The 26,461-nt window shown below is 45.4% G+C and overlaps 1 protein-coding gene across 2 annotated transcripts; it reads right to left on the bottom strand.

Annotated features, from left to right (window-relative positions):
- Positions 1-13,415: 13,415 nt before the first annotated feature.
- LOC134339357 (gastrula zinc finger protein XlCGF8.2DB-like) lies at positions 13,416-21,840 on the bottom strand. Of its 2 annotated transcripts, none has more exons than XM_063035788.1 (2): positions 21,803-21,840; positions 13,416-18,795 (listed from the first exon to the last, which is right to left on the bottom strand). In XM_063035788.1, the coding sequence occupies exon 2, from the start codon at positions 18,549-18,551 to the stop codon at positions 17,703-17,705; it is 849 nt and encodes a 282-aa protein (XP_062891858.1). In that variant the 5' UTR covers positions 18,552-18,795; positions 21,803-21,840; the 3' UTR covers positions 13,416-17,702. The 2 variants fall into 2 exon arrangements, with proteins under 2 accessions (XP_062891858.1, XP_062891859.1); XM_063035789.1 differs by having other exon boundaries at positions 13,416-19,006; positions 21,803-21,824.
- Positions 21,841-26,461: the final 4,621 nt, after the last annotated feature.

Here is a 26,461-nt window from a genome sequence, read left to right as displayed (position 1 = left end):
ACCCACCAGCACCCAGTCCAGATCCACTCTCTGTGTGAAAGGGCCATTGTGTGGTCCATTGACCTGCTGCATGACTCCATACACCCTTACAATGTCTCTCCCAAGCGCAAAGAGGATCTCTGCATTGGGTTTGAACTGGAAAGTGTGCTGCTACACTTCTCAGTTGTGGCCGGTGAAGAGCTGCATCTGCCATTGGTATTTCAGAGCAAATATTGAGTATCTTGTCGCACTCAATTAGTGGCAGGAGAGAAAGGCTGACCTTACCATTGACTGACTCAACCTGGAAGCCAGCACAGATTCTATTTCAGATTTTTGAAGATCATACCAGTGCAGATTCTGAGTGAGTGTGAAGATGGTGGCTTGTAGCATTAAACAGCTGAAAGACATCTGACCTGGCCAATGAGCGGTTACTTAGGTCATTGACTATGACCTACATGCTGACAGCTCTTTGATGCTGGCCACGAGTGTGTACTGTAACATAGCAGATGAACCTGGCGAAGCAATCAAATGGAGGGAAATTGCCATCATTCTCTTTCCTGAATCTCAAGCCAATGGATATCCATTTTTCCTGGAAACCACGGGGGAGTTTCTATACCATGGGGCCGATGCCGTATACAGTGTCTAGGTAGATCAAACTTGGCAAGTACCCCTCTTCCCCAACACACTGAAGTTCCATAACAAAGTCCCCCAGATCCCTTAACTTGACATGGTCCTTGGCAGAGATTCTCAGAAAATCATCAACTTTCTGAAATAGAGACTCCTCAATAATTTCTGCATTGCAGAACACTCCTGGAGCCAATCCCAGGCCGTCTTTAGAGCGGTGACAGGGGTACTTACATGCAAGTTTGAAGTTAATAACTCATCTCTTTCTACCTTAGGCCACGAACTTATCAATCACTCCCGATGAGTTATTAACTTCAAACTTTCTGCATAATCACTCAAAGAGTTGAACTGCATGTGCATGTAAAGAGAGCTATATAACTCATCTCCTTCTACCTTAGGCCACAAACTTATCAATCACTCCTGCTGTGGACACACTGGAGGTCCAAGATCCGTATGCTCCACGACTGCTGGACTAAGTAGGAGGGGACTATGTTGAAAAATAAATGTGCTAGGTTTTCTAAAATTGGCTCCTTCTACCTTAGGCCACAAACTTATCACCCCTTGTATCACCAAAGTGACCTGTCACAGGAAGGTCGTCTTCAAGTGATTACCACATAACATACCCAGGCAAGGGTTAACTTCAAGTGGTCCCACAGGACATTCCTAAATCCACTCCTTTGGATTATACCAAGTGACAGACACACATTCTGGAGCAAACCTTGCCCCGGCAGTGCTTAAATCCAAGTCTTACTCAGGCTACGAGAGTAGCCGTTCTGTCTCTCTCATTCCAGCTGACTGTTTCTCTCTCTCTCTCTGTCCGTAAAGTCAGAAGTGAGCTGAGAAAGCTGCCGGATGATGTCATTGTTAGTCCTGCCTCACTCAAGCACTCTATTAAAGAGACAGCCCACAGCAAACGAAACCTAGGGATTCGTTAACAACACAGGATGATGAAAGAGGCATTTGGCACATTGGCTTTCATCAATCAGGGCATTGAGAAAAGGAGTTGGGTCTTCATGCGGTAGTTGTACAAGATGTCGATAAGACTGCATTTGAAATATTATACTGTATACAGCTCTCGGTCAACCTTTTAAACTGGAGATGTCATGAAACTGAAGAGAGTGCAGAGGAAAATACCAACAGACTCAAGAACCGAAGTTAAAGGGAAAGGTTGGGCAAGCAAGGACCATATTCACTGGAGTACATGAAAGTGAGGAATCATCTTATAGAGCTGCACAAAATGAGGGATGTTGATGGATTGAGTATTACAGCGTGTTTTCCAGGGTTGGAAAATAGAGAACTAGAGGGCATAGTTTTAAGGTGAGAAGGGAAAATTTAAATACCAACCCAATGGGCAAGTTTTGTAGCCAGAGGGTAGTCAGCATATGCAATGAGCTCCCAGAGGCAGTGGTTCTGACGTGTGCATTAACACCATTTAAAAGGCACTCTGATAATTACATGGATAGGAAAGGTTCAGAGGAATCTAAGCCAAATGCAGACAAATGGGTTGAATTGAATGCACATCTCGACCAGCTGAGCTGCAGGACCCAGTTTCTGTGTGGTTTGACTCTAGAACTCACTAAGTGATTAAATAGCTTCAAAGATTTTAATAACATGGTATCTTCCTCCACAGGGAACACAAGCATTTCTTCCCCTCAGTCAAGTGGTTGATGGAGATCGGGAATAAGTGGGGATCAGCACTCACCAATGTGGTACCTCATTAGTCACAGCCAACCTGAGAATGACCCATTTATTCTCACCTTATGCTCTCTCTCGCCAAGCACCAATTCTCAGTCCATGGCAGTGTATTACCATCACTTCCATGAGGAGATGAACAGAATACTCTTCAGGCTGCACTTCAATAGTTGAGTATTATGTTCGGTTTTGGTCACCCTGTTGCAGGACAGAAGCTATTAAACTGGAGAGTGTATGGAAAAAGTTTACAAGGGTATTGCCATGACTTGGAGAGGCTGGACAGACTACAACTTTAGACTGCACTCTGTTATTACTTTACCTTGTACTAGCTAAATGGACTGTTTAATGAATTGATCTGTGCAGGCAATTTGCAAGAAATTTTTTACTGTATCCTGGTACATGGAACTAATAAGCCAATTTATCAATTTTTCTGAAAATTAACTACTTGGAATCCAGAGTCTTTAAATTGTTGCCTAACTTCTAAACTGGTTTCTTTCTCTTGATTTTTCACTACATTTGTACATCGCTTTTATACAAAGCCTCATTCTAAATCCAGTTTGACAGTGCTGACAAAAACTGAGTTGGGACACTTTTAAGACCAGTGTATAAACCATGACGGCCCTCCAGTACGACACTGAGAATATTATGCTCTGTTTGTACTTGGAGGAACTGACAGCTTTTCTAATCCGGCATAAAACCAAAGTTGCTTACAGCTTCGGTTTGCTTCATTTAAAAATGAATGTTTCTTTAAAGTTAGTCTTAAGTCAAGACTACTCTTCTCATTGACTAATGATGGAAACATCAGATTCTTTGAGGCTGAAGCTCATGATTGCAGAGGCAGTGCACAATGATTTCTCTGTGAAGCAGCAAGTGTTGTTACAAGGATTACCACTTAGTAATAATGATCAGTTTGGCACACAGAGAATCCGTATTTACTGACATGTATCCACTAGCTCAACTAACAAACATGTGAATTCACAAACTGGCTAACTGTTTCCACACCTACTAGGCGTCTGGCCAACACCTCCCTCCTTCTGATCCAAGAATATTTATCTTCGGATCATTAATCTTCTTCTCGTTCTGTTGCCTACCCATAGGACCATCGGCAGGTGTGCTACATTTCCATTATATTAAGATAAAGGTAACATTTAATTATTGAAATTCACACACTCTTTATACCAACAATCATCTCTTCTGTTTTATAAGAAAATCATCCTCTACCTTTCGCAATACTTCAGCCTTCCACTTTCTGTTGATATACATTAAGCAATACAACTGTCTGTCTGTGTCTTGTTTTACGGCGGTTGGCATCCAGCTTAATGGTGCATTACCGCCACCCTCTGCTCCAGAATGTGCACTAGACATACATTCTAAATCCCTTCACCCAATCGTGCACACACACACACACAAACCTACACTTCACCCTCCCATCTTTGACCATCCTAGTATCCTATTCCTGTTTATTCGTCATATTCTATAAAAAACCCCTGTACCCCTTAAAAACGCTAAAAATACCCGGACTTGTGCTCTCTCACCCATGCCCAGCAACCCTTTTAATGTGAATTCCTGCATCCCCAACTCCCTTAATTTATTTCTCATCATCTCTCTCTGTATCCCATACTTCCTGCAACACAAAACTACATGTTCTACTGACTCCTCTTCCTGACATTCCTCACACAATCCTGTCTGGTGTTTCCCTATCATTTTCAATGTTTTGTTTAATGCACAGTGTCCCAGCCTTAACCTAGTCCACACAGTTTCCTCTCTTCTGTTTCCATTACCTACCCTAGTAACTGCAACTCTCTTTTGTATTTGAAATAAATGCCTCCCTTTCCCCTCCCTGTCCCATCTTTCTTGCCACATTCGGTTGACTTTTTCCCAGATTACACACTTAACCTCTGCTTTACTGATACTAATGTGCATTTCCACATTTTCTTTCTTTAACGCCCCCTTTGCCAACTCATCCACCCTCTCATTCCCCTTCACTCCTACATGTGCTGGAACCCATAGAAATTTTACCTGACCTCCCTGATTTGCAATTCTTGTAACTAACTGAAGGACTTCATAAAGTACATCTTGCCGACTGTTTGTGTGAAAAGACCTTAAACTTGCTAGAACTGAGGATGAATCTGAACATATCAATGCTTTGGCTTGTCTGGCTTTCTGCACCCATTGCAACGCAACCAACACTGCCAGCATCTCCACTGTAAACACCCCTAACTTATTAGATGTTCTTCTGCTGATTCCAATTTCTTTTGCTGGTATTACCACCCCAAACCCTGTCACTCCTGTTTCAGGTTCCTTCGCACCATCCGTATAAATGTGAGTATGATCACTATACTCTTCCATCACATGACAGTTAAATGCATTTACCAAATCTGTTTTATATCTTTCTTTCCTTGTTACCTCTAACAAATGCCAGTCTATGTCAGGCCATACAAGCTTCCATGGAGCTACAACCGGATAAACTACTGAAGGACTTATCCTCAGATCAAATACTCCACATTCTTTCGCGATATCATTCCCTACCCGACTAAAGGCAATACAACTGTCAACATACATAAAATTAATATTACAGCAGCACGGGATACCACCCTCACTCATGGATGTATTTAAACACTTGATCCCCAAAAATTTACCCCAAAAGTCTGAGTCACTCACTATTTCATTAGCCTTATCAGCGTGCGTTTTAATTACTTTAGTGTGTTTAGTCATCGATGGAATATCTCTCTTGCCTACTCCACAACATGTGTCCAGTCTGTAGTCAAGTGAGGAATCGGTGGCAACTCACTAACAACATAGTCCCACAAATATTTATCCTTATCACTGCATTGAAATGTGAGGTTCTCCTTTGTCATCGTGTCTACTGCAGGCAGAGGCAAAGTTTGTCCTCCAATAGTCAGATCTAAAGTCATATACCCAATCACGAGGAATTCTGCAGATGCTGGAAATTCAAGCAACACACATCAAAGTTGCTGGTGAACGCAGCAGGCCAGGCAGCATCTCTAGGAAGAGGTACAGTCAACGTATCGGACTGAGACCCTTCGTCAGGACTAACTGAAAGAAGAGCTAGAAAGAGATTTGAAAGCCTTCTGCTGTCATTTCAGATCTCCCCCTCCCCCTCCCACTTTCAAATCTCTTACTAGCTCTTCTTTCAGACAGAAATGCTGTCAGACGTGAGAGAGATTCCGTGTGTGGCTATGTGTGGTACTGCTTGTGTATGCTGGATGCGTTCAAGTGCGGCTAGTGACTGCACATACTTAGTTTAGTATGTGTAGGAGTCTCTATATGCGTAGTATGTCTGTTTATGCGTATATATCAGTGTATGTGTATGTGGAAGTTGAGTGCTGTGCATTTCAGTTGCATGCATGTGAGTTTGAGTGTGCCACTGCATGTGCCTATTGTGAATATCTGTATGTTAGCACGAATTTACACAGATCTGGGGTGCTATGTGTGCACAAGTCGTGTGTTTGTATCTGCACAATATAGAACATAGAAAACCTACAGCACAATACAGGCCCTTTGGCCCACAAAGCTGTGCCGAACATGTCCTTACCTTAGAAATTACCTAGAGTCACCCATAGCCCTCTATTTTTGTAAGCTTCATGTACCTATCCAGGAGTCTTTTAAAAGACCCTGTTGTATCCACCTCCACCACTTGTGTCAGACCAGAGGCATGTATGCGTGCATGCATTTGTCCCAGTTGGGTGCACATGTGAGGTGCATGCGTGCATGAGAGTGCGCATGGGTGTAAATCTCAGAACCTGTATAGACAGCACACCTGAAACACAATTGACGCTCCAGCGCCCACCCCCCCCCGCCACTACATGTTGCCAGCCAAGGCTGAGGTTGGAAGAGCTTCCCTAATCCTCCCTGAAGGAGCAGCACCATGAAGCCCAGCCTGCTCCTCACACCTGACCGCTCTCCAGGTCCCAGCATCCTAGTGTGTTCCAGGAAGAGAGGTAAAGAGGGACTGATGCTCTATCCGAATTCCAAGCACTGGAAAATCCCGATCTTCTCTTCACACCATCCCATCATGCACTCCCAGGGACAGTATCAAACACAGAGTGAGGCTCCCTCCATATACTATCCCACCACACACTCACAGGGACAGGTCAGACACGGAACTCCTTCCAGCCAAAGTCCCTTCATATACAGCCAGGGACTGCGTCCGGCACAGGCTCTGACTCCTGCGGCCTGAGGGGGAGAAGCTAAATTTGGATGTATCTATAATACCGTGGAGGAAAGGTAACTGCAGAGTCATGGGAGAGGAGCTGGCCAAAGTTGATTGGAAGGGGACAATAGCTGAGAAGATGGTAGATCAGCAATGACTGGTGTTTCTGGAGCAATTTGGAAGGTGCAGTATAAAAACAGAGGGCAGCCATAGAATATAGCAAAAAAAAAGAGGGAAGCTAGAGGGTGGACAATTTTGTAAAAACCAACCGAATGTAACTAAAAAAAAGCAATAAGGGGAGATGAGATGAAATTTGAAAGTAAGCTGGTCAATAATATAAAAGAGAATACCAATTTTTTTCCCCAGATATAAAGAGTTAAAGAGAGCTGAAAGTGGACATCAGAACGCTGGAAAACGATGCTGCAGAAGTAGTAATGAGGAATGGCGGATGAACTGAGAAAAGGTATTTTGCATAAGGCCTCACTGTGGAAGATGCCAGAAATTGGAGAGTGCCAGGGGGCAGAAGTGGTTGTAGCCACTATTACCAAGGAGAAGGTGCTTGGAAAGCAGAAATATCTGAAGATAGAATTAGTCACCTGACCTGATGGCCTACACTCCAAAGTACTGAAAGAGGTAGCTGAAGAGGTTGTGCAGACATGATCTTACAAGAATCACTAAATTCTGGAAAGGTTCCAGAGGCCTGGAAATTGCAAGGAAATTACAGGCCAGGTAGCCTATCTTCAGTGGTTAGCAGAATGTTAGAGTCCAATATTGTGGATGATGATTGGAGGCACACTATTAAATAGACTGAAGTCAGCATTGTTTCCTTAAGGGGAAATCTTGCCTGATCGGTCTGTTGGGAGTTCTTTTGAGGAAGTAACTGGCAGGACAGACAGAGCAGACTCAGAAGATGTTGTTTACTTGGATTTTCAGAAACAAGGATCCATACATGAGGTTACTAAACAAGATAAGAGCCCATGGTATTACAGGAAAGATTCTGGCATTGACAGAAGATTGGCTGACTGGTTGGAAGCAAGAGTGAGAATAAAGGGGCATTTTCTGATTGGCTGCCGGTGACTACTGGTGTTCCACTGAGGGTGAGTTTAGATCTGCTTCTTTTCATGTTATATGTCATGATCTGGATGATGGAATTAACGTCTTTGTGGCCAAGTTTGCAGATGATACAATGATAGATGGAAGGACAGGCAGTGTTGAGGAGGCAGGGAGTCTGCAGAAGGACTTATATTAGAATTGTCAAAGAAGTGGCAGATGGAATACAGTGCAAGTAAGTGTATGGTCATGCAGTTTGGTAGAAGGAATAAAGGCATAGATTATTTCCTGAACAGAGAGAAAATTCAGAAATTGGTTGTGCAAAGTGACTTGGGAGACCTTGTGCAGGATCCCCTAAATGTTAACTTGCAAGTCGAGTCAGTGGTAAGGAAGGCAAATGCATTGTAAGCATTAATTTTGAGAGGACTAGAACATTCAAGTTTCAAGGTTCTTTATTGTCATTCTTCAGTATACTGATGTAAGAGTGAAACGATTGTTATTCTGGATTTAATGCAACATAAAATAACACAATAAGCATAAAGAACGCAATCAATATAAATACGTAAGAGTAGCTTATGTATGTACACTGATTATTAGTACAGGAAGTGACGCAAGATACAGCAGCATCTGTACATAAGGTAGCTCTTACATGATAAAGAAGAGGTGGTGGGGTGTTGATCAGCTTGTCAGCTAGAGGGATGTAACTCTTTCTGAGTCTGGTGGTCCTGGTGTGGATGCTGCGTAGCCTTCTCCCTGATGGAACAAACAGTCTACCTGCAGGATGGGTGGGATCCTTAGTGATGTTACTGGCCCTTTTCTGGCACTTTTCTGTATGTATGTCTGTGATAGTGGGTAGATTGGCGCCAGTGATGCTTTGGGCACTTTAGTTGCCCGCTGTAGACCCTTCCTGTCCACCACAGTGCAGTATCTGGACCACACAATGATGCAGCATGTTCGGATGCTCTCAACTGCGCATCTGCAGAAGGTCATGAGTATTGATTTGCACACCCCAGCTCTCTTCAGCCTCCTCAGAAAATAAGAGGCGTTGGTGAGCTTTCCCGATTGCATAGAATGTGTTCTGGGACCATGAAAGTTTGTGCAAGGTTTGCACTCCCAGGACAACTGCTCAGACTTTCCACTGCTGTGCCACTGGTGTAAAGAGGGATGTGAGTGGAGCGAGTTTTCCTGAGGGCGGTAACCATCTCTTTTGTCTTGCTCACACTGAGGAAGAGGTTATTTGCCTGCGGCAAAGCAAAATATAAAAGTAAGGATGTAATGCCACATTTGTAGGATTGTGAGCAGTTTTGGCCCCTTTATCTGAGAAAGGAGAAAGTCCAGAGATTATTTACAAAAAGTGATACTGGGAATGAAATGGTTAATGTATGAGGAGAGTTTGATGGTTCTGGGCCTCCTCTGGGGTTTAGGTGAAGGGTGGGAGGGAACTTATTGAAACCTATCAAATATTGAAAGTCCTAGAGAGAGTTAATCTGGAGAGTATGCTTCCTATAATAAGGTGGTCTAGGGCCAGAATAGAAGAACATCCCTTTGGAAAAGAGATGATACGGAATTTATTTAGCCAGATGGTGGTGAGTCTGTGGAATTCATTGCCGTATTCAGTAGTGAATACCAAGATGTTGGGTATATTCAAAGCAGAGGTAATGGGGAGAAGGCAGAAGAATGCAGTTGAGAGAAATATCAACAATGATCAAATGGCAGAACAGACTAGATGGACTGAATGGCCTAATTCTGTTCCTATGCCCTATGGTTTTTATTGGTTGAGGTATTGTAGAGCTGTGGCAGTTAGTGGGGTGGATGAGAAGGGGGTGCTTCCAGAAACAGGGTATCACAGGGCTGTGACCCGAACCAGGGGTTGACGATTCAGAGAATGGGGAGTGGGTGGGTACGGGAGTTGTCACATACACAGTGGGCAGAGGAGGAACAAGGTGCTGGGGGAATAGCACATCACAGAGACAGGGTTGAAGGGGTGTCCTGGAAACACAGGGGAAAGGGATTATCCAAGACTCCCGAAGGAGAGAGTGGGGGTAATGTGCCAGAGACTTGGGAGGGGGAGTGCCCCAGGCAGGAGGGGATGTTAGGAATGGGGGAAGGTAGTCATAGAGGAGATGAAGTGGTTGACACACAGACAAGGGGGAGGAGGAGAGGGATGCAGTGACACAAACATATATTCTGGAGGAGGAAGGGGCCGTCCCAAAGGCAGATGTGAGAGGGGAATGGGACATTCCAGAGTTGGGGTGTGCAAGGTGGATGCGGGGAGGATCATCCTAGAGATAAGAGGGGTGAGCTTCCAGAGACAGAATGAGGGTCAGAGGAAGAGGAAGGGGACATTCCTTTGTGAGTACAAGGGATAGGATTGCCCAGAGACGAGGAGAGGGTTTGAGTCCCAGATGGGGATGTTGATATAGTAATGAGGGTGGGGATTTGGGAATGGAGATTAGGGGTCTTCCCAAAGACAAACTGGGGAAGGTGGGGATCGGGCTGACCAGAGACGCGGGGGGGGGGGGTGGGAGAGGAGACCAGAAGTGCCCCAGATTGGAGAGTAGGGAGGGTTGGAAGGGGGAAGGTAGGGTCCCAGAGACAGATGGAGGAAGAGGAGACATCTCAGGAATAGAGAGCAGGAGAGCATGGTTCATAGACAGGGAGCGGGAGTGGTGTTTGGAGGCAAACCAGACGTGGGCAGTAGGATGCGTGTAAGGGGGTGTCCCAGAGATGGGGGTGGGGTGTGAAGGTGAGGAGGGATATCCCATAGACATGGTGGGGAAGGGGGTGTCACAGAGACAGGGAAAGGGAGTGACACAGGAAGGGAATTGGGTGGGGAGGAACGACTGGAAAAAAAGTGTGCCTCAGAGAATGGGGGGGGGGAGAGGCTGACACAAAGGGGAGGAGATGGGATGACCTCGAGATGGGAGGTGGGAGGTGGGAGGGGGAGAAGACACCCAGAGTTGACTAGTGTGGGTGAGGTGTGGTGGGGGCAAGCAAGAGACTGGGGGAGGTGGGTAGGAAAGACCCAGAGGAGCAGGGAAGGGAAGAATCAGAAATGAGGGAAAAGGAAACAACCCACTGATGAGGGCGGAGGGAAGGGGAGATCCAGAAGTCTCCCCTCTCTGGTGAAGAGGGAGGGGAGGTGGGATGCAGTGTCCAATACACGGGGGAGAGGAAAGGCGCCAACACAGAGAAAGGGGAAGGAAGGTGGAAAATGACAAGCTAAACACTGGTGGGTGGGATGACACAGGATTGGCAGGGGTGGTGGGAGATGGGGTGACCCAGAGATGGGGTGAGGGTGGAATGGGACAACCAAGTGACGGAGAGGGGTGGAGAAAAGGGAGAAGGGGGCAACATAGAGTGGCATGGTGAAGGCTCAGCCAAAGAGAGGTGGTGGGTAGACCCAGGGAAGGGAGTATTCCACAACTGGGGGTTGAGGTAGGAAGGGGAGTGACCTATAGAGGTGGGAGAGGTGTAAGTGAATAAAGAGACAGGTCTGAGGCAGATGGGGAAGGGGTGACCCAGCGACACATGTGAGTGGGGATTTAGAAAGGAGGATGTGGTGATCCAGTGATGGACGTGATGGGGATTGGGGGGAAGTGGGTGACCCAGAAATGGAGGGGATGGGGAAGAGAAGGGTCAGACCAAGATTGATTGGGGGAATGGGTCAACTGATAGACAGAGAGGGTAACGTGAGCAATTTAGTAAAAGGAGTTGGGGGTAGAGGGGTGACAGAGACACCAGGGAAAATGACACCAGCGAGGGGGGGGGGTGTTTGTTTTGTTGATGCAGGGAATAGGAAAGTGAGCGACCCCAGAGTACGAGCAGGGGTGAGGGGTGTGAAATCAAAGACTGGTGAGCAGGTTAACCATCGCCAGGAGGGGTGGAATAAGGAGACCTACAGAACTGGTGATGAAAAGGTATTTGCCCAAAATACCAACAATTTATTCTCCTCCACAGATGCTGCCTAACTTGCTAAGTTCCTGCAGCAATTTGTACGTGTAAATTGCATGTCACCTTGTTAGTTAATAATATGTAAGAATGTATTATAAGTATTCTATGTATGCAAATAAGGCATTAGAAGCTGCACAAGATTTCATTTGGCCAATATCGATATAAAATTTATAATTCTGAGCAGAAATTTCAGAGCAGTTTGGCGACAGGGGCTGGACAGTTTCTGTTGTGCACAATTAAACTTTGAAGGAAGCCTTCCCATGTTCTAGTGATGGATTTCATGCGTCTGGACACCGTACCATTGATTGCCAGACGTTGTTGCTCAGGGTCTTGGCCTATATATATGTTAGGTTTTTTTTGAGTGAAAATGCTTCTGTGTCGCTATTTTGAATTATTTTACTTGCTGTTTTTAAATGGTTGCTTGTTATTTTGAATGTTTTGCACCCTGGCCCCAGAGGAATGTTGTCCGGTTCAGCGGTATCTATGTATGGTTTGAATGATAACTAAATTTGATTTGATTCGATTACTGCAGGTCTACCCCATCAGCAAGCTGCTCATCGGCAGAAAAACCGGGCCTGGCGCAGACCCCGTTACTGCCTTCTACAGGAACGCATCAGAATCGGTGCACGAACACAATGGGCGGTGTAACACTGGTTGATCATCTTGGACATTTCTCTTGTGATCGCAAGACCCTGTTGGACATTCGTAATGTAAAGTGCTGCAAGTCCGTTTCTCTTGTTTATTGGCGAGACAGCAGGGGAAACTGTGTGGACTCCGTTGTAGCACAGACTAGGCCTCAAGCCCTGGGCTCGCCTGCTGCAGCAGTCCAAGAGTGCAGATGCCAGAGGCAGTGCGGTGCGACGTCCATGCTAGGTTGGGGGCTGGCCTCTCCCATTGGTGCTGCCATCCAGTGTTTGTTCGGTGGAAGGACAAGCTGGATTGCATGCGTATGTTCCTCTGCAGACTGCTGAGGACTGTTTATTCTTGCCAATGCCACCCATGCACCATCACTTCACAGGGTCCTGGGCTATATATACTTTTGTGTGACAATGTTTACTTTCTATCTTATACATGTTACATGTGCCTTGGGCTGTGAATAAGTGTCAGTAATGTGATTTTCACCTTGGCCCTGAAGGGATGCTGTATCTTTTGGATGTATTCATGGGTGTTTGTGTATGGTTGAATGATAATGAAATTTGAACTTTATTTATGACAGATCCACAATACTAAACTCCAGTCCAATTAAAGGCTAATATCAGAACAAACCCCTGCCCTGCCCAATGACCAGGGTTCAGTTCCAGGTGTGATGAACAGTAGCAATAACTGCAGAATCTGACACCGACAGTCACTCTTACTGGATTCGACGAATGTGATGATGAAAAATTCAACATAGGGTTATTTACACTGCCTCCCGTGTGAGCTTGAGGGTGTTTGAGGAGGTGGAATGACCGAGTGAACCTCTTTGCTCACACAGCACAGCTGTACAGCCTCTCAGTGTGAACTCCCTATACCGCACAAGGTGGGAAAACTGAGTGAGTCCTTTCCCACACCCCAAGCAGGTGTATGGCCTCTCTGCTGTGCAGACTCACCGGTGTCTCATCAGGTCGGATAATTGAGCGAATCCCTTCCCACAGTCTGAGTAGGTGGATGGCCTCTCCCCAGTCTGAACTTGCTGGTGTCTCATCAGATGAGTCAGGTCGGATAAATGAGGGAATCCCTTCCCACTGTCTGACCCAGTGATGGCCTCTCCCCAGTGTGAATTCACTGTTGCCTCATCAGATGGGATAACGGGAGTGAACCCCTTCCCACAGTCTGAGTAGTGATATCTGACCCAGTGATGGCCTCTCCCCAGTGTGAACTCATTGGTGTCTCATCGGGTGGGATAAATGAGTGAATGAGATGAGTAAATGAATGAACAGTCTTCCCCTGGTGTGAACTCACTGGTGTGTCTGCAGATGGGATAACCAAGGAAATTCCCTCACACATTAAGAGTAAGCAAACGGCCTCTCCCCGGAGCGAATTTTCTGATGTGTTTGCAAAGTACAAAGTAAATTTAATACCAAAGTATATGTATGTCACTATAAAGCTGAACTTCATTTTCTTGTGGGCATACACCATAAATCCAAAAAACACAACAGAATCAATAAAAGACCACACCCAATGAGACGGACATCAACCAATGCGCAAAAGACATCAAATTGCAAATACAAAAGGAGAGAAAATAATAATAATAAACAAATAAGCAATAAATATTGAGAACATGACATGAAGAGTCCTTGAAAGTGAGTCCATAGGTTGTGGAAACAGTTCAGTGATGGGGCAAGTGAAGCTATCCCCTCTGGTTCAAGAGCCTCATGACTGAGGGTGATGGAGGAAATTCCCACAGATAAAGAGCAGGCAAATGGCCTTTCTCCTGTGTGAATTTTGTGATGTCTCTTCAGGTTGGACAAATGAATGAATTCCACCCGCGCCCCCCCCCCAAACCATAGTAAGAACAGGTGTACTGTCTTTCTGTGGCATGAACTCCCTGCTATAGCTTCAGGCTAGATGACTGAGTATATCCCCTCCCACCCACCTAGCAAGAGAATAGTCTCTCCCCACTGTAAACTCGGTAGTGTTTCTGCAGGTTAGAAGATTTAATATATCGCTTCCCATACACAAAGCAGGTAAATGACCTATCCCCACTGTAAACTTTCTGGTGTGTCTGCAGGCTATGAATGACTGAATCTCTTCCAACAAGCAAAGGTTCAGTTGCTTGGCATTCAAGATGAGATAGTAAATTCCATTAGACATTGGCCTGTGGGAGAAGCCAAAGAGTGGTAGTAAATGCTGCCGCTCTGACTGGAGGCCTGATTACTGGAGTGCTGTAGGGATCAGTGCTGGGTCTGTTGGTGTTTGTCATCTATATCAATGATAATGTGGTTAACTTACGGATCAGCAAATTTACGATGACATCAAGATTGGGATGTAACGGACAGCAAGGAAAACTATCACAGCTTGCAGCAGAATCTGGACCAGCTGGAAAAATGGCAAATGGAATTTAATGCAGGTAAGTATGAAGTGTTGTACTTCTGTAGCACCAGCCAGGGTAGATCTTACACAGTGAACGGTAGGACACTAAGGAGTGCGGTAGAACAGGTCCATAATTCATTGAAAGTGGTGTCACAGTTCAATAGCATCATAAAGAAAGGTTTTAACACAATGGCCCAATGTATTGAGTACAGGAGTTTGGATGTTATGTTGAAAATTGTGTAAGACATTGGCGAGGCCTAATTTGGTGTATTATGTGCAGTATTGGTCACCCACCTGCAGGAAAGATATAAATAAAGTTGAAAAAGCACAGAGAAAATTGACAAGAATGTTGTCAGCTCTGAACACCCAAGTGAAAAAGAAGAATAGAATGGGTTAGCGCTTTATTCCTTCGAACACAGAACAGCGAGGGAAGATTTAATAGGTATACAAAATTATGAGGGGTATAGATAGAGCAAGTGCAAGGAAGGTTTTTCCACTGTCAAGTTGGACTACAACTAGAGCTCATGGGTTAAGGGTGAAAGGTGAAAGGTGAAACATTTAGGGGAACAGGAGGTCAAGTTTAAGGGAACACCACTCAAAAGGTCATGAGAACATAGAATGAACTGCCAACATAATGCATGCGAGCTTAATTTCAACTTTTAAGAGAAGTTTGGATAAATAGATGGATGGTACGGGTATGCATTACTTTAGACCTGGTGCAGGTCAAAAGGGACTAGGCAGCTTAAATAGATCAGTGTGGACTAGATGGGCTGAAGGGCCTGTTTCTGTGACTCAGAAGAGGTGACTGACTTTTCTTTGCTATGAACTCTCTAGTGCAACATCAAGTCAGATGATGCAGTGAGTCTCTCTCATTCTTCAAGCAGATGAGTATCTGAACTCCAGTGAAGATATGCTGGTGTGTTCTCAGGAGCCTGGATCCAATGGGTTTCAAAGAGAAGTTACACAAAGCAGATGCACGTTTCAAGCTGGGATGAGATGTGCCTTCTTTTCCATGGATCGACAACTATATACTAGTGTCACAAAGGAAATATTTATTCACTCCTTCAACCCTACACTGAACACATGCCCGGGTTCTACTTGCTAGAACTGGTGTGATATCTTTCCAGCATCTCCAACGCCACAAAGATCAAATGTTATTCAAGTGCTAGTAAACTGACACACTCAGAACAGATGAGTTGTGTTTGAGATTGCCATTCACAAACCTTTGCCTTTTCTACAAAAGGCATATAATGGGTGAAGGACAGCATTTCAAATGAGAGATTTAGTCCCCAAAGTGAGCTCTGACATCACACTGGCTCAAAACAAAACAGCAGATACTCACCTTCTATCTTGTCACGGTTCAGGTATCCGGACTGGGCATCAAATTCCCTGGCTGCCTACCTGCCTGTATCAGAGTGGGAAAAGCCTGCCCTTCAGCTGTCTGTGACTTGGCTCAGTGTGTCTCTGTCCATTGCTATAGCACCACAGCTCTGGACATGTCCCACTGCCCTACTATGAGCACATGGTATTTATACGTCTGCTCCTAAGAGTCTGATCACTGTGACCCTGAGCTGATTGAGTGGTGAATTCAGCAATAACAATGTCAATGAATGTCAAGGGTAGGTGACTAGACTTTCTCTTTGCAGATTGTTAACGTGTGGAACGTTTGTGGTATGGAATCTAGAGACCACTTGTTACCCAGAGCAGTGGTACTCATTGTCATTATACACACAGACAGAACAGAATGAACAATGGTCTCACTTGGCAGAAGGATCCAGAACTAGATGATGTTCAATAAAGGTGACCTGCTGAAGAACAAAAAGTGATGCAAGGAGTTTGCTTATCCCATGCAGCTCTAATTGACAAGTTAATTCACTGGAAGTTGGACCCAGTTCTTTCTTTTAGGCCTCAGTCACAACTATTCCCGATATCAACCAGGCTGTGGTCATCAGATCTGTTCTCAAGGTTCCACTTCAATTCGTAGAAAATTGTGTTATCTACTTATCTGAAAGATACATTATAAGTTCTTCATGCGAGATAAACTTGGAACTATATATTTCGTCAGAGTCCCAAATCCTTAGATTTCAATATTAAGAACTCAGCTGTGCCTGGGAGGTTCACTGCAGCATTTTCCAGAAGCTATTGTCCACTGAACACACGCACGCCTATCAGCACAACTTTGGATTTCAGGCACCTGCACACTCGATTTGCAGTGATAGTTAAGTTCTGAAGCTCAGATTTCTGGATAAGAATAGTCCCTTGAAAGAGTTTGCAAGCATTGCCTCCCCTCTGCCAAAGGCACCAATCCAGACATGTTTTATGAGAACTCAGTAGCAAGTTTAACACAGCAAGCTCCCACAAGCAATATACTCAATGTCAACAGGCACTGTGTGTGTCAACATCAAAGTCAACCCTTTTTTTTCCCCCAAATGTTACTACTCTGTCATTCATTGCCATGCTCTGTATTCCTCTTCCTTATATGCTCTTTACCCCTACCACTGTCCAGAGCCCCAAACTTTGTCCTGTACTGAACCATCGTTGCTTTCTGACCCTGCTCCATTGAATTCCCCATTCTGCTTTCAGATTTTAGGGGATAGTGGTATATTCGAGCAACCCAGCTGTGTGAGACACAGCCGCTCAGAAGCAGTGAAAATGACCAATCATTTTGAAATTAATAGGGAATAAGGAAGTTAATAACCACGTGTCATTCCTCCTTGGCCAAGAGCCCAGAGGACTGAAGAACACGTCAGATATAACTGCAGTCAGCTCATTTTCTTCAGTCTGCAGAAAGTCATGCAGGAAGTGCATGGGAAACCTCTTCACTCACAGAGGGGTGACTGGCACCCAACACCATAAGGACAACAAGAGGTGAACAGCAGGGATGTTGAAAAGAACTGTGGAACAAACACACAAGCAGGGACCAACAGGCTTGAGTTAACTCCCTAAATGTACACTGGGTGTGTTGTAGATTCACTAAGTACCTGAGACAGAGATTAAAATAGAACTGATTTATTTGTCACAGATCCCAAACCTTAAACTCCAGGCCCAGTAAAGGTGAACACCAGCAGAAGAGACTCCTCCCATGCCCAGTATCTAGGGTGCAGAACTGGGTGTGATGAGCAGCAGCAGTAATTACAGAGTTCAAAACAGCAGTCACTCTTGATCTTGCCTCTGGATTCAGCAACTGCGATGATTAAATATCCAATTTACATCTTATTTAAATTTTTTCCCCAGTGTGAACTCGGTAGTGTGTCACAAGGTTCGATGACTGAGTGAATCCCTTCCCACATTCAGAGCAAGTAAATGGCCTCTCTCCAGTGTGAACTCGCTGATGCACCTTCAGTTGAAATGACCGAGGAAACCCCTTCCCACAGTCTGAGCAGGTGAATGGTTTCTCCCCAGTGTGAATTGATTGGTGTGCCAGTAAGTGGGACGACTGAGTGAATGCCTTCCCACAGTCTGAGCAGGAGAATGGCCTCTCCCCAGTGTGAACTCGCTGGTGTGTCTGCAGGTTGGATGAGTGAGTGAATCGCTTCCCACAATCTGAGCAGGTGAATGGCTTCTCCCCACTGTGAACTCGCTGATGTAATTTCAGTTGAGATGACCGAGGAAACCCCTTCCCACAGTCTGAGCAGGTGAATGGTTTTTCCTCAGTATGAACTGACTGGTGTGCCAGTAGGTCAGATGATCGAGTGAATCCCTTACCACAGTCTGAGCAGGTGAATGGTCTCTTCCCAGAGTGAACAGACTGGTGTGCAAGTAGGTCAGATGACTGTGTGAATCCCTTCCCACATTCAGAGCAGATGTATGGCCTCTCTCCTGTGTGAACTCGCTGGTGTCTCTGCAGGTTGGATGACTGAGTGAAGCCCTTCCCACAGTTTGAGCAGGTGAACGGTCTCTCCTCAGTGTGAACTCGCTGGTGTGTCTGTAGGTGAGATGACCGAGTGAATCCCTTCCCACAGTCTGAGCAGGTAAACGGCCTCTCCCCAGTGTGAATTCGCTGATGTACTTTCAGTTGAAATGACCGAGAAAACCCCTTCCCACAGTCTGAGCAGATGAACGGCATTGCCCCGTGTGAACTGACTGGTGTGCCACCAGGTCAAATGGCTGAGTGAATCTCTTCCCACTTTCTGTGCAGGTGAACGGCCGCTTCCCAGTGTGGCTTCACTGGTGTTTGCAGGTGGGATAAATGACAGAATCCCTTCTCAGAGTTCTCTACCAACTCTCTGGCAATTCATCAAGTCAGATGCAGTGAGTCCCTCGCACAATCAATGCAGTTTTCTCAGCACCCAGGTTCCAGTGGGATTTCACTGAATTAAAAGAGAAAACTTAATTTCAGAGACAAAGCACAGCACATTTCCAGCAGATGATAAACCTCGTCATATCCACAGCTCAACAGCAGATATACTGGTATTAGAAAGGAAATGCGTGGTTACTCCTTACACATCTGGACAGGGAGAACAAAACGGGCATATTGTTGCATTTGAAATTACCATCCACTAATCCTTTGCCATTTCTAACCTGTAAAAAGATTTGCAAAAGACTTCAATGGGTGAAGAACAATTTTTCAGGTTAGATCATTTTACTCTATGATGAATTCTGACATGACAGTGTTCCAGTGAGGTTCAGCCCAAGTTGGAGGAACAAATTTTCTTTTTAACTGGGCACGGATCAGGCATCCAGACTGACCATCAAATGCTCTGATTTCCTCTCTCTGTACAGGGCCCTGGTGAGACCCCACTTGGAGTACTGTATGCAGTTTTTGTCTCCAAATTTGAGGAAGGACATTCTTGCTATGGAGAGAGTGCAGTGTAGGTTCAATGGGTTAATTCCAGGGATGGCGGGAATGTCATATGTTGAAAGATTGGAGCGACTGGGCTTGTAGACACTGGAATTTAGAAGGATGAGAGGGGATCTGATTGAAACATATACGATTATTAAGAGATTAGACAAGCTAGAGGCAGGAAACATGTTCCCGATGTTGGGGGAGTCCAGAACCAGAGGCCACAGTTTAAGAATAAGGTGTACACCATTTAGAACGGAGTTGAGGAAAAACGTTTTCACACAGAGGGTTGTGGATCTGTGGAATGCTCTGCTTAAGAAGGCAGTGGAGGCCAATTCTCTGGATTCTTTCAAGAAAGAGTTAGATAGAGCTCTTAAAGATAGTGGAGTCAAGGGATATGGGGAGAAGGCAGGAACAGGGTGCTGATTGTGGATGATCAGCCATGATCACAGTGAATGGCGGTGCTGGCTCAAAGGGCCGAATGGCCTACTCCTGCACCTATTGTCTATCAGAATGGCTATTTCTGTTAGTCTTCAAACAGTGACTTGTCTCAATCTGCCTCTCTCCGTACCTATTACTTCAAGTTCTGCTCATGACCCACAGGGCTACGAAGAGCATTTGCGGTTACACGGCTGCTCCTGGACACCATAAGGCAGAGGAACAAAATTAGGCCATTCAGCCCATTGAGTCTGTTCCACCATTCCATCATGTCTGATCCCCGATCCCACTCAACCCCACACACCTGCCTTCTCACCATATCCTTTGATGCCCTGACCAATCAGGAAATGATCAATTTCCATCTTAAGTATACCCATGGACTTGGCCTCCACCGCAGTCAGTGGCAGAGCATTCCACAGATTCACCACTCTCTGGCCAAAATAATTCCCTCTCACCTCTGTTCTAAAAGGTCGCCCCTCAATTTTGAGGCTGTGCCCTCTAGTTCTGGATACCCCCCCCATAGGAAACATCCTCTCCACATCCACCCTGTCTAGTCTTTTCAACATTTGTTAGGTTTCAATGAGATCCCCACGCATTCTTCTAAATTCCAGAGTACAGGTCTAAAGCTGCCAAACGCCCTTCATACGTTAACCTTTTCCCTCCCAGAACAGAGCTTCCTCTAGACCCTCTCAAATGATAACACATCCTTTCTGAGATATGGGGCCCAAAGCTATTGACCTGACCAGTGTCTTATAAAGGCTCAGCATTATCTCCTTGCTTTTATATTCTATTCCCCTTGAAATAAATGCCAACATTGCAATTGCCCTCTTTACCACAGACTCAACCTGTAAATTATCCTTCTGGGAGTCTTGCACGATTACTCCTAAGACCCTCTGCACCTCTGATGTTTGAACCTTCTCCTCATTTAGATAACAGTCTGCTGTATTGTTCCTTTTACCAAAATGCATGATTATACATTTCCCATCACTGTATTCCATCTACCATTTTCCATTATCCAAATCACTGACAAAGTAATGGTCCCAATTCTAACTCCTCAGGAACACCACTGGTCAATGGCAGCCAACCAGAGTCTTTCTAATTAGTTTGACCCTTCCACTTGATTGCCAGTGGTGAATTCATTGATAGCAATGCTAATGAATGCAAAGGGAAGGGCAGTAGTCATGGTTATTGAAGTGTGGCACTTTTGCAATATGAAAGCTACAGGTCGCTTGTTATCTAGGACAAAAGTGTTTGATGTCATTATGTACACAACGACCATCAAAATTGCTGGTGAACGCAGCAGGCCAGGCAGCATCTGTAGGAAGCGGTGCAGTCGACGTTTCAGGCCGAGACCCTTCGTCCCGGGTCTCGGCCTGAAACATCGACTGCACCTCTTCCTACAGATGCTGCCTGGCCTGCTGCGTTCACCAGCAACTTTGATGTGTGCTGCTTGAATTTCCAGCATCTGCAGAATTCCTGTTGTTTATGTACACAACGAGAATGGTACTAAACATGTTCTCTTGGGTAGAAAGGTCCAGAACAAGATGAGGTAAATAAGAGATTTTTCTCAAGAAATAAAGCTGATGGAAGGATTTTACTCTTTTTTCCGTGCAGCACTAATTGACATTTTCATTCACTGCAAGGTAGACTCTTCATTGAGATTAACACGTAATTCCGATTAACTTCTTATTCCGATTTCCTAATACTTGAATTTAGACAGGTGAAGCGCGGCAATGTCTGAGAGATCCATCCTCATCCCACACTTCCAAACACAATCTACGGACTGGCGGGGTAGACGATGACTACCCCAACCATGGCTGCCTCTATTCCCAGAAAGCCCCACCAACCAGAGACCCGTCTACCCGCCCGGGTCCCAGCAATGCGCATGCGCCGATAAAATGGCGCCGGGACCTTCGCTCGTCAGCCGAAGGCTTTCCGGGACCCAGGTACGGATCCTAGGGCTGAAAGAGAAAGAAAGGACCGAGACGGTCCCGGTTTGCGCGGCTATAATGTGTCCGAAGTTCGCAACAATTGTCCCTCAGTCGCGGTGCATACGCCAGTTCTAATAATATTCTCGCTCGGAACGCCGCTCCTACCTGCTCGTAGTCCTCCCGAGCCTTTTGTGCACTACGCGCATGCGCGATGTTCGGGAGCTCGCAGCGACTCATACGCCTGCGCATTTGAACGGCGGAGGTTTCTGGGGAGGGCGGCGGTTCTATGTCACATGGTCATAGTGCAAACTTCCATATACCTCCAAACAATGTTTTTATGTTGAAAAAATACTCCACAGCTACTTTAACGCAGCAAGCTCCCGCAAACAATATACTCAATATCAACAGGCATCGCGTGTGTCACATATCAACATCCAACCCACTTACAAGTGCAGATACAAAAGCAGCACACACACAAAGTGCTGAGGGAACTCAGAGGATCAAGCAGAGGAATGAACAGGCTAGGTATGATGAAGGGTCTCGGCCCAGAGTGACTGTATATTCCTCTCCACAGATGCTGCCTAGCCCTGCTGAGTTCCTCTGGCATTTTGCAGAAATAACCAACATTTTTTTTCAATCAATCAGTTTCCAAATGTTGCTGATAGTTCATTTATAGCTGCATCCTCCCGGTCTAATTCCCTCCTCCTCCCTGGAAACTCTGACCCCTACCACTTTCTGGAGCCCCAAAGCCCCGCCTCATGCTGGCCCCTCTTTGAATTGAATTGAAATGACTTTATTACATTCATCCTTCATATACATCAGGAGTAAAAATCTTTATGTTACGCCTCCATCTAAATGTGCGATGTGCCATTTATAGTAATTTGTAATAAATAATATGTACAACAGGACAGTCAGTATCACATAGAAACACAATTGTATCAGCATGAATTAATCAGTCTGATGGCCTGGTGAAAGAAGCTGTCCCGGAGCCTGTTGGTCCTGGCTTTTATGCTGCGGTACCGTTTCCCAGATGGTAGCAGCTGGAATAGTTTGTGATTGGGGTGACTCAGGTCCCCAGTGGTCCTACGGGCCCTTTTTACACACCTGTCTCTGTAAATGTCCTGAATGGTGGGAAGTTCACATCTACAGGTGCACTGGGCTGTCCGCACCACTCTCTGCAGAGTCCTGTGATTGAGGGAAGTACAGCTCCCATACCAGGCAGTGATGCAGTCAGTCAGGATGCTCTCAATTGTGCCCCTGTTACTGACCCTGCTCCGTCGAAGATTTACCCACCATTCTGCTCTCATGCTTCAGCTGAGAGTGTTGTATTGAAGCAACCAAGCGGAGTGAGGCACATCCCTTTGAAATCAGTGAAAATGACCCAAAATGTTAAAAGAGCACGGAAAAAGTTTAACCACCCCAAGACAGTGTTCTTTGGCCCAGAGCCCCGAGGAATGGGGAATATCTGGGACAAAGCCACAGTGAGCTCATCATTTTATTCATTCTGCAGAAAGCCATGCAGGAAATTCAGAGTAAACCTCTTCACCTCATCACAGGGTGAGCGAGACAGGAACAGCAGGGGTACATTTAAACGCACTGATATGGAACAGAAACGTGGGCAGAGACCAACTGGACTGAGTGGCCTCTCTACTGCTGGGCATGTGGCAGAGACAGTAAACACCAGAGACACACAATTTAAAATAGAACAATTCAATTGTCACTGATCCACAAAATTAAACACCAAGCTGGCTTAAAGTTGACATCAGCTGAACAAACCTCTCCAGTGCTGAGTGACCAGGTTTCAGTCCTGGGTGTGATGAGCAGAATCTGACATTCACAATCAGCTGGGAATTTGCATCTGGATTTAGTCATCGTGATGAGAAGTTGCGGGTGTTTCACCAGGATGAGATGATTGAGTAAATCTCTTTGCTCATGTAAGACAGAATTGTGTCTTCTACCTATTGTGAACTCACTGGAGCCTCACAAGGTGGGTTAACTGAATCCTTTCCCACTCTCGGAACAGGTGTACGGCTACTCCTCTGTGTGAACTGGCTGGTGTTTCAGAAGTTCAGGTGACTGAACGAATCCCTTCCCACACTTGGAATAGTTGACTGGCCTCTCTCCAGTGCTGTCTCTCTGGTATTTCTGCAGATTGGATGCTTGGGTGAATCCCTTCTCACACACAGAGCAGGTGGAATCACCTCCCTGGTGTGAACTTGCTGGTGTATCTGCAGCTGCAGTGGCTCAGTAAATGACATCTCACTGCTATCAGCTCTAAGGCCATTCATCAGGCCAGATCACAGACAAGTACATGTATTCCTGTTCCTTCTTAAGTGTCTCTTCCTCCACATTCAAGAACTGATAGACACAACAGAACTGACGTGATATTGTGCTTGAGATTCCCATTCTCAAATCCTTTGCCTTTTCTACCCTGTAAAAACTTTACAAAGCACAGCAATTGGTGAACGGCATTACAGCTAAGATCATTTTAATCTTTATGGTGACCTCTGATATCACAGTGTTACTGTGAGGCTCAACACAATCTGGAGGAACTACACCTTATCTTCTATATGGACGCAGTTCAGGCATTCAGACACAACATCAAATTCTCTGTGTGTCAGAATGGGTCATTCCTGCCCTTCATCAGTCTGTGAATTTGCTCAGTTTATCTCTCTCCAGTAGTATAGCTTCATGTTGTGGGCATGTCCCGCAGACCCACTAAGAGCACACTGTATTTATGTGCCTGCTTCTGATTACTGCGGCCCTCCTGGCACTTGACAGAGGTAAACTCACTGTCAGCAATGCCATTGAACTTCAAGAGTAAGTGATTAGGCTTTCTTGGTGCAGGTTGACGCCGGCACCTTTGTGGTGTGGATGCTACTGGCCACATTATTATGTGTCCAGAGGGAATGGAAGGAAAACACGGATTCAGCCGCAGATACTGGGAACCACAGGACAGTGAACAAACATTCTTTCCTAAATGAGCAAAGGTGATACAATGATTGTGTCAGCTGCCCATTTCTCTCCATCGACACTGCCTGACCCACTGAGTTCCTCGGGCGTTTTGTGTGTGGCTGGAACAAGTGGGTCATTTTCAGACTGGAAGGAGGTAACTTTTGGAATACCCCGGGCCTCGGTTCTAGGCCACAGTTGTTCACTGTTTAATGACCAGGAGGAGGGATCAGGATGTGCCATGTCGAAGTCTTCTGATAACAGACACAGTGGTAGGGAATCTGAAGACGACATTGTGATCCTCCATCAAGTGGTTTAGAAGGCAGACAGCACTTTGGCCTTTACTGCACAGGGACTGGAGTAGAGACACAGGGTGGTGTAATCACCCTTGTACAGAATGTTGGCAAGGCCACATCTGGAGTTTTTTGCGTGGTTTTGGTCCCTGAGCTAAAAGAGATGAAAGAGCAACATTGGAGGCCATCCAGAGGAGTTTCACCGGGACAATTCCTGGGATGATCTACCAGCAGAGGTGAGACAATTTGGGCCTGAATTTATAGTATATTCACATCCGATCCTTGGGGCTTTGATAGGGTATTTGCTGAGTATCTTGATGAGGTATCTCTCTTCATCAGTGAGGGTGCCATGGAAAGGGGTCAATTGGTGCTAAATAAGGAGGAACTGAGGGGTGGTGCGACACGGGCACATCGAGCTGAGATCAGCTTAGAACAGCCACTATTGTGTTGAATAACCATAAGACATAGGAGCAGAGTTAGGCCATTCAGCCCATCACTGGTGTGGTTCCCCTTTAAGATAGCAGAAGAAAGGGTGCCACTGTGGTTTAAAAGTTTGTCTAAGGAAGCGTGACTTTCGACTCCCAATATTGACCACCTTGCTGACAAACGTACAGTCCCTGATAAATAAAATCAAAGATCTCAGACCTAGATTGTTGTACCAGAGGGACGTTAAAAGCTGTTGCGTCTTTTTTTGTTTGGTGGAATCTTGGCTAACCCCTCCACCCCAGATGCAGCGAAGCAGCTCGGTGGGTTCACAATGCATCGCCAAGATAGGACTGCTGAGTCTTTCAAAGGCAGTGGATATGGAGTATGCTTCACGACCAACTCCTTGTGTATACAAATGTTGTGATGCTGTCTCAGTCCTGCTTACCCGACCAGAAACATTTTATGATTAAGCGTCGCCACGGGGAGATTTCAGCAATCATCTTGGTAATGGTGTACATCCCACCTTAGGTTTAGGCCAGTGTCATTTTGGGGATATTAACCAGGCCGGATTGAAAAAGTCTCTAAGTAGTTATTACCAACAAATCATTTGTAGTAGCAGAGGAATGAACACACTGGCCCACTGTTACACCACCATCAAAAGCACTTACTGTGCTATCCCATGCCCAACACTTTGAAAAGTCTGATCATCTGGCTGACCAGTTATATCAGTGCACAAGAAGAGCAGGGTAAGCTGCCTTAATGTCTATCATCGAGTCACACTCACAGTGATGATGTGGATATTGAACCAATGAACACTACCTCACGACTTCATTTTTCTATTTTTGCACTAATTTAACTATTTAATATATATGCTTACTGTAATCCACAGTTTTTTCTCTTATTATGTATTGTACTGCTGCCACAAAGACAACAAATGTCACAATTTATGCCGGTGATATTAAATCTGATTCTGATTGATTTTCAGTCTCAAACCCATTCTCCTGCCTTCACACAATCAACCTTAATGGCCTTGCTAGTAAAGAACGTATTAACCTCTGCTTTAAATATACTCAATGACTTGGCCTCACAGTCATCTGTGGCAATGAATTCCACAGATACACAATACTCTGGCTAAAGTCATACCTCCTCCTCT

This window comes from Mobula hypostoma, chromosome 29, assembly GCF_963921235.1.
Source record: "Mobula hypostoma chromosome 29, sMobHyp1.1, whole genome shotgun sequence".
In the NCBI taxonomy this organism is placed as follows: Eukaryota; Metazoa; Chordata; class Chondrichthyes; order Myliobatiformes; family Myliobatidae; genus Mobula; species Mobula hypostoma.
The sequence above is the reverse complement of the archived record's forward strand: the minus strand, read 5'-3'. Positions and strand labels throughout refer to the sequence as shown.